Consider the following 13256-nt stretch of genomic DNA (forward strand, 5'->3'; position numbering starts at 1 on the left):
GAGTGTATAGTTCAAGTAAAAGATATAGTGCCCCCTAACTTCCAGCAGTTCCCCTTTAATAAAATAGTTAGGGAGCTAACTAATTTTGTTATTCCCTAATCATTTCTGATTATATAAGAATCACGATAACTATATTATACAGCGTTACTGACAGTCGATGGTTGGTTAGATGTTTCTGGAAAACGCATAGCATGATTTTTCTGAAAATTTCACCTCTCACATTTCCTTACCTGTTCTATCGATCTGAAATATTTTCAGCATTGCGGCGTTGCCACTTCCATCAAAAAGTCCTAGCAACTTTACATTTTTTAATGGAACACCTCGTATAATAATACATTTTTGGAATCGCTCTGGTATTTTAATACTTTTTTGTTAATAATGTCCTATACCTATCTCTATCTGTTTTCGAGATAAAAAATAAATTGTGCTAAATATGGTCCAAAACATAGCTTTATTTGAAATTAAGTACGTCAGTACTCTCAATTCATGAAAAGTTGATATTTTGATGATAGTTTGGACAAACTCGAAATATTCAAATAACACCAAGAAATCGACTCCATATCATACAGGGAGTGCTAAAATTACTATTATTTCCATTGTGCATAAAAGTAGTCAAAAGTTCATTTTTTCAAATGAAACCCCCTGTATATTACTCGGTAAATTGAAAGATGGTGAAAAATGCTTCGAAATGATGTATCATGTCCCTATACCTAAATCGTCAAGTTTTCTCAATAAAGTCGCTTCTTCTAGAAACATAATTTTTTTTAGAATTTGGATTTAGGTAGCAGTGGAATTATCAAGCTTATAGCAGTTCGGTTACTTTTATTAGTAATTTACAAAGAGTTATCGACGGTGTTTCGAATCATCTTCCAAAATGAATGCGAATATCGATTATTCAAACGAAGTTCTTATGAAATTATTTAGTATACACATGAACTAAGTGATCAAATCATTGTCAGAACGTGTAAAAAATTCAACCAGATGTATCCTGAATTAACACCAATGAACGAGAGGAAGTTGGTAAGGTTACAAAATAATTTCCTTAACAATGGCTCAAAGTTACCAGGAAACAACTGTACCAAAAATCAGTAATTTTTAGGTAAAAAGTAAGATTTTGTGGGCTAAAACATGTGAAAGTACAGACAATAACAGAATAGGATGATTGAAAATAACAAAATTGTAAACAAAATATCACATTTTCACAATAAATGCTGAAAATGTTGTCCATTACATTCTAAACATTTTATAATGTTTTTTTGTACGCGACTTGTGGTTGCTTTTTCAATTTCCTGGGGATCCAGATCTTCAATACTCCGCACTATTCGCCGTCGCAATTCTTCTTTGGTAGGCACTGGAGTACTATATACCCTTTCTTTTGAAACACCCCATGAAAAAGAATCAAGTGGCGTGGGATCGGGTGATCTCGGTGGCCAATCCCACGGCCCTAAACGCCTAAACCAACGATCGTCGAAGAGTTCGTCAAGTTTTCTGGAAACTTCCTGGGTGGAATGAGCTGGCGCTCCGTCCAGTTGAAACCACGATTTCCTATATTCCTCTAAAGGCAAATTTTCAAGAAAATCGGTAACAGTCGTCCTTAATATTTGGAGATATCTCTCTGCATTCAGTGTGTCTTCATAAATAAAAAAGCTAATTTTATTGTTCTTCAGAATACAGAAAACATTCAGGTCAAATTTTTCTTGAAAACCCATTTCTTTTGTAACATGAGGATTATGATCAATCCAAAAATGTTTATTCTTTTTATTGAAAATACCATCCCTTGTAAATTTTGATTCATCGCTCCAAATTATTTTTGACAAAAATTCCCGATCTTCCTGTGTATGAATCAAAAGGGATTCACAAAAATGCATTCTACGTTCGAAGTCTTCTGCTTTTAGAGCTTGAACTTTGGTAAATTTATGCGGATGTATTTCGTGATTTTTCAAAATTCGTTGTACTGAAGCATGTGATACACCTACATCTTTTTCTGCACTGCGAATGGAAGCTTCTGGATATACATAAAAATATGTCAAAACGTTAACAGTATTGTCCTTATTTGAAGTAACAGGTTTTGGTAATGTTGAAGGCGCTTTTAACATGGAGCAATAGTTAAGAAAATTTTTTTGTAATCTTAGAAACTTCCTCTCGTTCATTGGTGTTAATTCAGGATACATTTGGTTGAATTTTCTACAAGTTCTGGCAATGATTTGATTGTCACACTGTCCGTGTATAATAAATAATTTCATAAGAACTTCATTTGAATAATCAATATTTGCATTCATTTTTCGGGATGAATCGGTAGCTCTTGCAATGCTTGTGGCTGGTCTTCACTCCAGATGAGGCAATTTTGCCCTTTAACGTATCCATTCAATCAGAAATGAGTCTCGTCGCTGAACACAATTTTTCGATAAAAATGTGGATCTTCCTTCAACTTTTCCAGCGCCCATTCACCAAATGTTAGACGTTGTGGGAGTTCGTGTGGCTTCAATTCTTGTACCAATTGTATCTTATAAGGTTTTACACCCAAAGCATTTCGCAAAATTTTCCACGTAGTGGAGTAACAGAGGCCCAATTGCTGTGAACGGCGGCGAATCGACATTTCACGGTTATCACGAACACTGGCGGATATAGCCGCAATATTTTCTTTGGTCCTCACTCTACGTATGCTTGTTGGTGGTTTAATCTCCAATAATGTAAACTGAGTTCGAAATTTAGTCACAAGCTTCCGAATAGCTCCCTCAGTAGGCCGACGAAACTGCCCATAAATTGGAAGAAGTGCACAATGCATTTTCTTCACCGAGCATGAATTTTGATAATAAAATTCAATAATTTGCAAGCGTTGTTCTTTCGTAAGTCGATTCATGATTAAATTATAGACCAAACTGAACAAGTTTGACAGTGACACAAACACGATTCACGCGTGATCTGTCAAAAACAGTGTTGCCAAAAAGACACTAGCAAAAAAATCATTCATTAGTATCATCATAAGTGTTTAGTGAAATGTACCTAAGTAAGTTTTTTGCTTTCTACTACTTCATCTTGATACAAAAAAAAGGGGATGAGGGAATCTTCCAAAGAAAGGAAGGAAGTAATCAATTTGAAACTCTATACATGAATGTGTAGATCATGCAAAGAAGTAACTTTCAGACACAAACTGAAAGAAAGTCCTCCTGAAACAGCTACTTTCATATAAACATTGAATTACACGAAAGAAAAAAAATCTTTCGAAACAAATACTTCTATATGAACACTGAATTATACAGAAGATACTTTTCTCTACTCAGTTTGTATTTCAAACATTCGTTGTGGAATAAAAATCAGATATCATTCACATGAGTTCTACTTTAAAGAATGGTAGCAAATTGCACTTACATGGAACACTGTCATCCTCTCTGGTATATATCGATGTTTCGCCTTAAGACACTTGCCCTAAGGTTTTCTTTCGTGTAATTCAATGTTTATATGAAAGTAGCTGTTTCAGGAGGACTTTCTTTCAGTTTGTGTCTGAAAGTTACTTCTTTGCATGATCTACACATCCATGTATAGAGTTACTTCCTTCCTTTCTTTGGAAGACTCCCTCATCCTTTTTTTCTGTATCAAGATGGAGTAGTAGAAAGCCAAAAACTTTCTTTCCCAAAAATGAATCACTCCTAAAAATATAACCCCTTCAATTCAAGTAGCTAAGTAGTATTTATAAGATTATCTTATGTAGGTTGGGAAAGTACTACTAATAAATTTGTATGGTTAAAGCAGTTGAATGCTTGGCCTAAATTGCAAACAGGCATTCTGCAGCAATCTCCCATGATATATGCATACTATTTGATGAGTAAAATATGCGTTTTATTTCTATTAGTAGAGATAAATGTTCACGTTTTGCATGAGTGAACAGCACTTTTAAGTTGGTGCAAGAAAAAATAACAGATTTATCAACAAATTTTATCTTTATGGTAATAGAAAAACGTGAGTCGAAATAATGTAGGATTTTTTGTAAAAATAAAGAAATGTTCCATGTGGATCTTCTATATTCAATAAGGTTTAGATGGCCTGCTGTTCCATTGCAATGAAATTGTTTTAGAACTATATCTCTACTTTCATTACCAATAGTCAAATTCATCATTGAATTCATTATCTATACCAGGGGTCTCCAAACATTGAAGCCTTCGGGCCATAATTATTTTTTCAGTTTGTTCCAAGGGCCAGTTTCTGCCCTTAACTATATTTCTAGACTAGGATAGTCGCAAAGTGCGTGACCTAAGCAAACTTACGCTTTTTTTGCATTTCAATTATTATTGTGTATTGTGACACTTTGGCGAGTTGTGGTAGTATGTACTATCTTTTTCAGCTACCCGCTAGGGGGCATTAGGCGTAATTAAATATTTGGAATTACCGCGTTGGTTCGAGAAAGTTCTGGTTCTAGCTAGTGTATTTCGATCACCTCGAGATGGCAGTAATAATTGCATATAAAAAGGCTAGCGGCGCAACTGCGAGTTAGTCTGCGTAGGAAAAGCGAAGGAAGCGAAACTGTCTATTGTGGAATAAAGTAACACCCGTCAATAAAAGTATCACTAATCAGTTCAGAAATTGATTTCTGAACTGATTAGTGATAAAACATGTTTAATGAGTAGCTCTTAATCAGAGGCAAATTTCTACACTATTACAAGTTAGTTTGAGTTAATCTTAATACAACAAGCACCCAAATCTACAGTTGTTCAGATTGCATTATGTTTTGGCTAATGCTTTGATTTAATGCATTTGAAACTGTAGTGCATATTTGTGAAAAACAAATATTTTTGGATTGAAAAACTGTTTGAAAAACTGACAAAACAGAAGTTCTTTTGTCTTTTTTTCGGAGGCACTTAAGGGGATTGGACAAACTGGGTTTCACACTGGCTAATTTGACGAATCTTGAATTTAAGAGGATATGGACCAACCCAAAATGACGTCAAGTTTTAAATGTTGCAAAAGTAAAGATTGCCAAAACGTCTGTTGTATACAATGCTTCAGTATGTTCCATGCCAGTTGTATTGATAGAAAAAAACATCTTGCAGTTGATGGCTCTAAAATATTGTGCTCTAGAGAATGTATAAGGAGAAAAAAGCTGATGAAGAGGCTGCAGTAAAAATGGAAGAAAGGTTTGAAATCCTGAAGAAGGATTTATCTGAAAGAGACCATCAAATTGAGAAATTAGAGATGGAAAATGAAATGAGGATGAATGACTTAAATGGAAGATTTGAAAAGACTGAAGACCGAGAATAAGGATCAGAAAAATTACATTAGTAGAATGAAAAGAGCATCCATGGACTTTCAAAATGAAGCTATCATTGCAGAAGAGGACAACGTAATAAAAATTAAAGAGCTCAATTGTCAAGTTGAGTATCTCAATAAAATTAACTACGAGTTAGAACTAAAAAACATTGATCTTCGCGAAAAGCTAGAGGAACTAACAGCTCATATAGCCACACTTCAAGATGAACTATCTGAAATGATTGCTACTAAAAATAAGATGCTGATTTCGATTGAAACACTAACCATGGAAAATGAAATACATACTGATGAAATAAAAACACTGAGAAATGAGAAACTCGGATCTAATAACAAAGCTGAACAGTGAGCTGAGATCGAAAACCTTTAATCAAAATAGACATGAATCGAGCATTCTAACGTCTAACTGTCCAATTAGAACGTCTTACCAAAACAAAGTACAGCCTACTATCCATAATCAAATTAACGGGAGAGGCAAGATAAATATTTTAATAGTAGCAGGACACTATGGAAGGAATTTAGCAGGAGTCATGCAAAGAAATACCGACGATAGTTATATAACTCAATCACTCATCAAGTCTGGAGCTAATGATGCAGCTTTAATCAATACCGCCATTAGCAACTCTACAAATTTTAATGAGAGAAACATTGTAATATTATGGCCCAGTAAATTATCTAAAAATCTCAAAGAAACCTTTCTAACTAAAGTAACCCAACATGCAGAATGGATGGAATGAACGTGTTTACAATAATAACTTAGCAGTATTTAAAGCCTTTCATGAAGCACATTTACATAGGCACGTACTCGACTGCAATAACACTTTGCTTAAATCAAATTTCTACTCAGGACGCAATTTAAGCCTCCTTAATAACGCAGGGATTTTCTTCCTATCCAAAGCTATTATTTCCCACGTGAAATCACTGCTGAAATTAGAAATTCAGAAACACCTACTACTTTAAGTACCAGTAGTCATAACAAACACGAACATAAATGTACAAATTCACTCGAAAGAAGTCCAAATGAAGTTGATGCATATAAATATACTAATGATACCGAAAGAAATCCAATTGAAGTTGATGGGGCTGTGGCTTCTGGAATCGTGCCACAAACAAATGCAGCCAGCACGACCGAAGATCAAAATCTCTCTTTATATGAGGAACTGTCACGTCTAGAAAGTAATAATCGAAATTTTGATTTGACTTTGATTTTTATGTGTGATTTGTTAGTATGGAAAAGAAGCGAAAAATCGACAGTAAATGCAGAAAGTTCCAAGAAAAATGGAACTTTCAGTACTTTGTGATTGAGTCCAGTAATAAGGCGCTATATTTAATTTGTAATGAAACCATAGCTGTTCTCAAAGACTATAACATTAAACGACACTATGAATCGAAACATCTTCAAAGTTACTCCAAGTATACAGTTTGCGGAAGGAAAAATTTGAAGCTTTGAAACGCGGACTCAAATCGCAGCAATCTTTGTTTACCAAAGCGAATACTGAACAAGAGTCTGCAACTCGCGCCAGCTTTCGTGTTTCTCTTGAAATCGGAAAACGTTGCAAACCATTCACCGATGGAGAAATGATAAAAGAATGCTTGATTGCAGCAGCTGAAGAAATATGCCCCGAAAAAGTAAATTTATTTAAAAGTGTCAGTTTGTCAGCAAACACCGTGGCTCGGAGGGTGCACGACATCGCAGAAAATATATCATCTCAACTGTCTGACAAAAATGAACCTCATGAGTGGTTTTCTCTAGCATTGGATGAGTCAACGGATGTGTCAGATACTGCTCAGGTGTTGATTTTTATTCGCGGAGTAGATAAAAGCTATAAAGTGTATGAAGAACTTCTTGATATTGATAGTATTCACGGCACGACAACTGTGGCAGATATTTTTAAGGGAGTTGAAAATGCCATTAATAAAAAGAACCTTCGATGGAGATATTTGAAATCTATAACAACTGATGGAGGCAAAATATGTATGGTAAAAATAAAGGAGTCGTTGCACTTGTGTCAAAGGCTGTAGAAAATGATGTAGAAAATGTGGTTCAAAACCATTAGTCTTACATTGTATCATTCATCAACAGTCCTTGTGCGGAAAATGTTTGGATATGTCTGAAGTTCTAAAACCAGTCATGTCAGTTGTTAACTTCATCAGATCCACTGGGCTGAATCACCGACAATTTCGCGAGTTTATTCAACAGATTGGAGAAAATGATTTACCATATCATACTGCCGTACGCTGGCTTAGTTGCGGAAAAGTCCTTAAGCGCTCTTTTGAACTTCGAGCAGAGATCGAAATTTTTTTAAATGAGAAGCAGCGCCCTTTTGCCGATTTAGAAAATAGTGAATGGATGTGGAAGTTAGCCTTCTATGTCGATTTGACAAATCATATGAACGAACTGAATTTGAGATTGCAAGGAGAAAATCAGCTTCTCTCTGATTTATACACCAGTATCAAATCCTTCAGGCAGTAAATAATACTATTTCAATCGCAATTACGTAAAAAATGTTTCACACATTTTGAAACATGTGAAATATTCAGCCACACAACAGAGACAGAATTTCCCGTCAATTTTGCAATCGAAACTTTGAGTGCTTTGAAGATGAAGTTTGATACTCGTTTTTCAGATTTTGATGTCATTGCGAATGAAATTAAGCTTTTTCAAAATCCTTTTGATTCTGACATTGAAACCCTGGCTCCGGAAGTCCAAATGGAAATTATTGATTTACGGTGCAGTGATATGCTTAAGAACAAATATCAAAATTCATCTTTGTTGGAATTTTATAAGTCTTCCACTGGAACAATTTGATAATTTGCATAAATTTGCTTGTGGGTTGTTTTCTGTTTTTGGTACTAGTTACTTGTGTGAGAAAACGTTTTCCAAGATGAAGTACACAGAGAATGTTTACAGATCTCAATTAACCGATGAGCATCTTGAATCTCTTTTAATAATTGGTACAAGTAAAATTGATCCACAACTACAAAGTATTGTCGGTGGAAAATCACAATTACATAAATCTCATTAGTGTTTTTGTTTCAATGTGATTCATTTCAATTATTTGTTAGTTATTAATATGCTTAAACTTAGATACTCAAGTTCAGTTTTATTTGTCATCATTTCTGTCGTTAAATTTTACCTTGCAAGTAAATAAAACCGAGTAATAATCATTCTGTGTTTTCTTCTTCAACTTATCACAGCAATAGTAACAACAATTAGGTAATCATTGGCTGTCGCATTCTGGATTTGGCCGTAATTTGGCCCGAGGGCCGTAATTTGGAGACCCCCGCTCTAAACTGTTCTTGGAGACGAGTACCTCAAGTGCTTTTCTGACAGTCTTTAAATTTGGTTAAAAAAAATTTGGTAGAGCCCTCTCTACGACAAGTGATATAACACCATTGTCTTTCTCACCAGAAAGTACTGAAAATAATGACTTTTGACGTAAATTTTATCTAACTTTGATATCTTGCCTCATTCAAAAGTTATGATGGGGCACTATTTACGTCCAAAGTATATTTTATAAATTGCCTGAAAAGTAGCTTTATATTTCATTGTTTTTCTAATTTATACATGTATTATATCTTTTATTTCACTACGTTACTGTAAGTTTTATGAAAATTGATGAGAGCATTGTATTTGAACTTCTTAGAAAATATTTCAATTCCGGAAAATGCTTCACTATAATCAATTTCATGCGCAATCAAATTTTGTTTCAGATTATCATTGTGGAAGCTAGTGAAGTCACTATGTTCGGAACTAAAGTAGAAATAAAACTGAAAAAGGCTGAACCAGGAAGTTGGTTGAAGCTCGGTGACCCCATTCAGCAAGAAAATCTAGAAGGAAATAAACCAACGGACATTGAGAAAATTACACCCCAAGTAGAAGCAGTAGATCTGGATGACTTATAATTGTTTTGTGTTCAATTCGACGTCTTAAGTAAGATATATTTTATATGAATATATATATATATATATATATATATATATATATATATATCATAGTATGCCTTATATTTTCACTAATGTTACTTTCAGAGAATCTAACCACAAAAAATCAAGTAGATTTCGTTCACTTTTACAAAGAAAAATCACTGAAGCTACCTATTTTTGAAATAAATTTCAGTTTACAGCCAGCATGTGTGTTACTTCAAACCCATTGAAGCTAACTAGTATGTCTCCTAGACCTAACCTCACAACTCATAAGTTGGTGAATTTATCGCATTTTTGGTAGTCCACATAGACGTGGCCGAAGATCCTCGAATTTTTTAAAGAACTTTTTCGTGTTGCCATCTTTTTTATGTTCGGGGGAAACCCAGCTCATGGGCACCACCATATAGGTTCTATCGCGAGCGGTAGAGTCGAAATTCTACCGACTAAAACCCCCTAGCTATCCCACACGGCCAGGAGAATCCCTTGGGGGTATTACATCAGCCACGTGAAAGTGTATCTGTTATTTTTCCTTCAATCCAGCTCGATCCGCTTCTCTTTTCGTGCAGAGTAAACGGGGCTTTTTAGATGCCTCCACAGTAAGAAATCCAATGGATTTAAATCCGGGGACCGCGGTGGCCGCAGTTGTCGGTTGATTGGTCAAACTACCAACACAGGCATAAAAATGTGGCAAGTTGACTTGGGTGTCACACCAATAGGTGGTTCCACTTATGTTTCGCTTGCGTTTACGCAGTTTTTTTTATCAAGTACTTCTCTTGGTTATTCTCATTTTGTCTTCAATCGAGAACCGCCTGCCCGGTACTGACGATGCCCAACAGGCTGAAACAGCTGTCTACCAGTGGCTCTTGAATTGAAATCAATATGGAAATGATCAGAATGATACTTATTCATTTATCTTTTATATATATATATATATATATATATATATACATACATATATATATATATATATATATATATATATATATATATATATATATATATATACATATATATATATATATATATATATATATATATATATATATATATATATATATATATATATATATATATATATATATATATATATACATACATACATACATACATACAGTCTGACTCACGGTCGATGGTAGGTTAGACGTTTCAGGAAAACGCAAAGCATGATTTTTCTGAAAATTTCATCTCTCACATTTCCTTACCTGTTCTATCGATCTAAAATATTTTCAGCATTGCGGCGTTGCCACTTCTATCAAAAAGTCCTAGCAACTTTATTTTTTTAAATGGAACACCCCGTATAATAATACATTTTTGGAATCGCTCTGGTATTTTAATACTTTTTTCTTAATAATGTCCTATACCTATCTCTATCTGTTTTCGAGATAAAAAATAAATTGTGCTTTATTGGAGCCTCTGGAGACACCCTACATTTTGTTTTATAAGAGAGAGGACATTGTCAGATCAAGATCTTCAGATGATGTGGTGCTGCAGGTTTTTCTGGGTTTTCCTGCAGCTGAAAAAGCAAATGGCCACTGGAATCAATGAAGTCGCCCCGGGGCGCCAATTAATTTTTATTGTTGTTTTTATTTTATTTTTATTGTTGTTTTAATAAAACTTTCACATTTGAAATCTATGAAACAATAAATGAAATTAAAATTTTGCAAAATATGGTTCAAAACATAGCCTTAATTGAAATTAAGTACGTCAGTACTCTCAATTCATGAAAAGTTGATATTTTGATGACAAACTGGAAATATTCGAATAACACCAAGAAATCGACTCCATATCATACAGGGCGTGCTAAAATTACTATTATTTCCATTGTGCATGAAAGTAGTCAAAAGTTCATTTTTTCAAATGAAACCCCCTGTATATTACTCGGTAAATTGAAAGATGGTGAAAAATGCTTCAAGATGATATATCATGTCCCTATACCTAAATCGTCAAGTTTTCTCAATAAAGTCGTTTCTTCTAGAAACATTATTTTTTTTTAGAATTTGGATTTAGGTAGCAGTGGAATTATCAAGCTTGTTCGGTTACTTTTATAAGTAATTTACAAAGAGTTATCGACGGTGTTTCGAATCATCTTCCAAAATGAATGCAAATATCGATTATTCAAACGAACTTCTTATGAAATTATTTATAATACACATGAACAAAGTGATCAAATCATTGTCAGAACGTGTAAAAAATTCAACCAAATGTATCCTGAATTAACACCAATGAACGAGAGGAAGTTTGTAAGGTTACAAAATAATTTCCTTAACTATAGCTCAAAGTTTCCAGGAAAACAACTGTACCAAAAATCAGTCATTTCTAGGTAAAAAGTAAGATTCTGTGGGCTAAAACATGTGAAATTACAGACAATAACAGAATAGAATGATTCAAAATAACAAAATTGTAAACAAAATATCACATTTTCACAATGAATGCTGAAAATGTTGTCCATTACATTCTAAACACTTTAAAATGTTTTTTTTGTACGCGACTTGTGGTTGCTTTTTCAATTTCCTGGGGATCCAGATCTTCAATACTCCGCACTATTCGCCGTCGCAATTCTTCTTTGGTAGGCACTGGAGTACTGTATACCCTTTCTTTTAAAACACCCCATAAAAAAAGTCAAGTGGCGTGAGATCGGATGATCTCGGTGGCCACTCCCACGGCCCTAAACGCCTAAACCAACGATCGTCGAAGAGTTCGTCAAGTTTCCTGGAAACTTTCTGGGTGGAATGAGCTGGCGCTCCGTCCAGTTGAAACCACGAATTCCTATATTCCTCTAAAGGCAAATTTTCAAGAAAATCTGTTACAGTCGTCCTTAATATTTGGAGATATCTCTCTGCATTCAGTGTGTCTTCATAAATAAAAAAGCTAATTTTATTGTTCTTCAGAATACAGAAAACATTCAGGTCAAATTTTTCTTGAAAACCCATTTCTTTTGTAACATGAGGATTATGATAAGCCCAAAAATGTGTATTCCTTCTATTGAAAATACCATCCCTCGTAAATTTTGATTCATCGCTCCAAATTATTTTTGACAAAAATTTCCGATCTTCCTGTGTATGAATCAAAAGGGATTCACAAAAATGCATTCTACGTTCGAAGTCTTCTGCTTTTAGAGCTTGAACTTTGGTAAATTTATACGGATGCATTCCGTGATTTTTAAAAATTCGTTGTACTGTGTGATACACCTAAATCTTTTTTTGCACTGCGAATGGAAGCTTCTGGATATGCATAAAAAAATGTCAAAAACGTTAACAGTATTGTCCTCATTTGAAGTAACAGGTTTTGGTAATGTTGAAGGCGCTTTTAACATGGAGCCATAGTTAAAGGAAATTATTTTGTAATCTTACAAACTTCCTCTTGTTCGTTGATGTTAATTCAGGATACATTTGGTTGCATTTTCTACAAGTTCTGGCAATGATTTGATTGTCACACTGTCCGTGTATAACAAATCATTTCATAAGAACTTCGTTTGAATAATCAATATTTGCATTCATTTTTGGCGATTTTTTGAAACACCGTCAATAACCATTCATCAATTACTTATAAAAGTCACCAAACTGTCATAAGCTTGATATTTCCACGGCTACTTAGAAATCAAATTCTTTAAAAATTATGAATTGAAAGGGTTATATTTTTAGGAGTGATTAATTTTTGAGAAAGAAAGTTTTTGGCTTTCTACTACTCCATCTTATACAAAAAAAATGAATGAGAGAATTTTCCAAAGAAAGGAAGGAAGTAATCAATTTGAAAATAAGTAACGCTATACATGGATGTGTAGATCATGCAAAGAAGTAACTTTCAGACACAAACTGAAAGAAAGTCCTCCTGAAACAGCTACTTTCATATAAACATTGAATTACACGAAAGAAAAAAAATCTTTCGAAACAAATACTTCTATATGAACACTGAATTATACAGAAGATACTTTTCTCTACTCAGTTTGTATTTCAAGCATTCGTTGTGGAATAAGAATCGGATATCATTCACATCAGTTCTACTTTAAAGAATGGTAACAAATTGCACTTACATGGAACACTGTCATCCTCTCTGGTATACATCGATGTTTC

The 13256-nt window shown here is 34.1% G+C and overlaps 1 protein-coding gene across 2 annotated transcripts in view; it reads left to right on the top strand.

Moving 5' to 3' along the window:
- Positions 1-9389, top strand: part of mora (cysteine and histidine rich domain containing protein) — a 33715-nt gene extending 24326 nt beyond the window's left edge. The window contains exons 5-6 of one of the 2 annotated variants that reach the window (XM_074179443.1): positions 8974-9193; positions 9292-9389. In XM_074179443.1, coding sequence (XP_074035544.1) covers positions 8974-9165 — 192 coding nt within the window. In that variant the 3' untranslated portion in view covers positions 9166-9193; positions 9292-9389. Of the gene's footprint in view, positions 1-8973 lie in introns of both variants that reach the window. The other variant, XM_074179438.1, reaches the window with a different exon arrangement.
- The last annotated feature ends 3867 nt before the right edge of the window (positions 9390-13256 follow it).

The sequence above is a fragment of the Leptinotarsa decemlineata genome, unplaced genomic scaffold, assembly GCF_025532065.1.
Source record: "Leptinotarsa decemlineata unplaced genomic scaffold, Ldec_3_MD MMD2_P_RNA_scaffold_14, whole genome shotgun sequence".
NCBI lineage: Eukaryota > Metazoa > Arthropoda > Insecta > Coleoptera > Chrysomelidae > Leptinotarsa > Leptinotarsa decemlineata.